Genomic DNA, 2,583 nt, shown 5'->3' on the forward strand with positions numbered 1-2,583 from the left:
TTCTTTTATTTATTGGCTTCGCATATTAAACAGACTTTATAATTATTTATTAAATTATTTATTTATTTATTTATTTATTGTTTCCAACAAAATTTCTTACAAATAATTGGAGGCTCAGTCCGGGATAGACGCGAGTTATCGGTGAGTCAATCGAGAAGAAGATATACGCGAGTCGAGTGGAGAGACGCGAGTTGTGCGAGTTGTGTCGATGCAGTGAGTATGCACGTATTGTGAGAGCACAGTCGCGGGTTCGTGTGCGAGCGACAGAGAAGACGAACGGCGATAGACGATACGAGCATTGTGAGTCGCGAATTGAGAGCTTTTGTGAGGAAAGAATTAAAGAAAGAAAAATAATACAAGAATGTCTTGCGAGAGAAGCTTGAGTGACATCACGGTGAGTGACCTCAAGGACATTTTACGAGAGTTGGGAGCATCAACAGTAGGCGTGAAGGCCGAATTGATTTCGAGGATCTTAGAGATAGATCCGACGGGTGATCGGACGTCACACGTATTGACGAAGAGAAATGAGAGACAGAATGAGAGCAGTGCGAGCGCAAATTTTCGGGAGGCGGATGAGGAGTCAACTCTTCTTCGGCGAGAGATGGAGGTGTATTGGCGAGAAAAGGAGTTGCTAGAGCGAGAGTTGCAATTAGCTCGCCGAGAAATAGATTTAATGAGAATGACGCAGAATGCGAGGACAAATGGGCATGATTTTGGAGCGGTGAGCCCATCGGTATCGCATGCATCTGTTGGACGGCCAAGTCTGAACATCGTCGCAGATTCCTTGAGTCATTTCGATGGCAGCAACAATTTATACGAAGCCTGGGAGAAAAGAGTTAAGTCGCTCAGAAATGCCTACGAGCTGACAGATGATTTGACCAGACTCATGATAGGCGCACGCCTGAAAGGAAAAGCACAGGAATGGTTCCATTCGGATCCTAGTTACTCGGACTTGCCAGTGGACGAACTCCTGAACGAGATGAGGGCCATGTTCTTCCACGAGCCCAGCAGAATTCAGACGAGAAAGCAGTTCGAGCAACGCATGTGGCAAAGAGGTGAAACATTTTGTGAATACCTACATCAGAAAGTGATATTGGGAAACCGAGTTAAAATCGAAGAAGCAGAGATGATCGAATACATCATTAAGGGGATACCGGAGCCTATCCTGAGAGACCAGGCGCGGATCCAGCGTCTCAGGACGAAATCGTCGCTGTTGGAGGCGTTTGAGCGAGTGACCTTGCGCCCGAGAAATCTATGCAGCCGTGATCAAGATGCGAGAGAGCAGCGAAACAGCGTAAATGATAAGCGAAACGTAGCGCAGGTAAAGCGTTGTCATAATTGTGGCGTACAGGGACACTTAGCGATGGAATGTCCTTCAAAATCGAGAGGCGCGAAATGTTTTGGTTGCGGGGAGTTCGGGCATATCGCGGCAAAGTGCCTAAAGAACAAGAACGCGGTAAGGGAAATAGGTGTGGTCTCAAGGTCGAGTCACAACAGCAAATACTGTAAAGACGTAAAACTTCGAGGTAAAAAAATAGTAGCCTTAATTGACACTGGTAGCGACTTATCGCTGATGCGCGAGGACGAATACCGACGGTTACAATTTCCCGAAATGACTCAGCAGGAGATTGTGTTTCGCGGAGTAGGCTCGGAAAATTATAAAACAATAGGTAAAATCGACGGTGAGATCGAAATTGATGATGAATATTTTACCATCTCAATATTCGTAGTGCCGAGTAGTGTGATACAACACGCGCTGCTTATCGGAACGGATTTCCTGAATAAAATAGAGTTAAATATCCGAGAGGGAAGAATCTCTATTAAAAAACCGCGTGCAGGACTTGAGACGTCGGGAGAGATTCCTGAGATATTTAATATTGAGACCATAGAGAAACCGAAGCCTCAGGATGATAAATATCGCGCGATAAACGACATACACAGCGAACAGTCTAGATCTAGTGTTAAAGAAATTGTAGAACAGTATTGTCCGCAAGAAATTAAAAAGATAGGAGTTGAGTTAAGCCTAATTTTAAAAGATGATGATCCGGTATGTGACAGACCGCGTAGATTAGCGCCGTGTGACAAGCGTCTCGTTGACGAACATATTTATGACTGGCTTAGAAAAGACATTGTAAAACCGAGTACATCGGAGTATGCTAGTCCGGTGGTTCTCGTAAAAAAAAGGACGACCGAACTCGACTTTGTGATGACTTTAGAAAACTGAATAGGACAATCGTGAAGGATCGATATCCGTTGCCGTTAATCGAAGACGTAATAGGCGATTTGCAGGAAAAGCGAGCGTTGCTGCGAGAACAAACCAAAACCACGATCGAAAAAATTCAGCGAGAAAACAAAAGAACCTACAATCGTAAGCGAAAGAAAGCTAGTGTGTATAAATTAGGAGATTGGGTAGCAATTAAGCGAACGCAAGCCGCTCCAGGTAAAAAATTTTGCTCTAAATTCTTAGGACCGTATGAGATAATAAAAGTATTGCGAGGCGATCGATTTGTCGTTGCGAAAATCGGCGAACACGAAGGGCCACGCATCACGAGTACGTCGGCCGATAACATGAAACGATGGCTA

The 2,583-nt window shown here is 44.6% G+C and overlaps 1 protein-coding gene across 1 annotated transcript; it reads left to right on the plus strand.

Moving 5' to 3' along the window:
- The first annotated feature begins 361 nt into the window (after window positions 1-361).
- On the plus strand, window positions 362-2,224 carry LOC109861499. Its single transcript, XM_020441173.1, has one exon. It carries the CDS (start codon window positions 362-364, stop codon window positions 2,222-2,224), a length of 1,863 nt encoding a protein of 620 aa, XP_020296762.1.
- The last annotated feature ends 359 nt before the right edge of the window (window positions 2,225-2,583 follow it).

Source organism: Pseudomyrmex gracilis, unplaced genomic scaffold (assembly GCF_002006095.1).
Source record: "Pseudomyrmex gracilis isolate BER0280 unplaced genomic scaffold, ASM200609v1 scaffold_795, whole genome shotgun sequence".
NCBI classification, from domain to species: domain Eukaryota; kingdom Metazoa; phylum Arthropoda; class Insecta; order Hymenoptera; family Formicidae; genus Pseudomyrmex; species Pseudomyrmex gracilis.

What these genes read in the sequence shown, in the direction of transcription:
- LOC109861499 (XM_020441173.1), top strand. Translation starts at nt 362, where the DNA reads ATGTCTTGCGAGAGAAGCTTGAGTGACATCACGGTGAGTGACCTCAAG.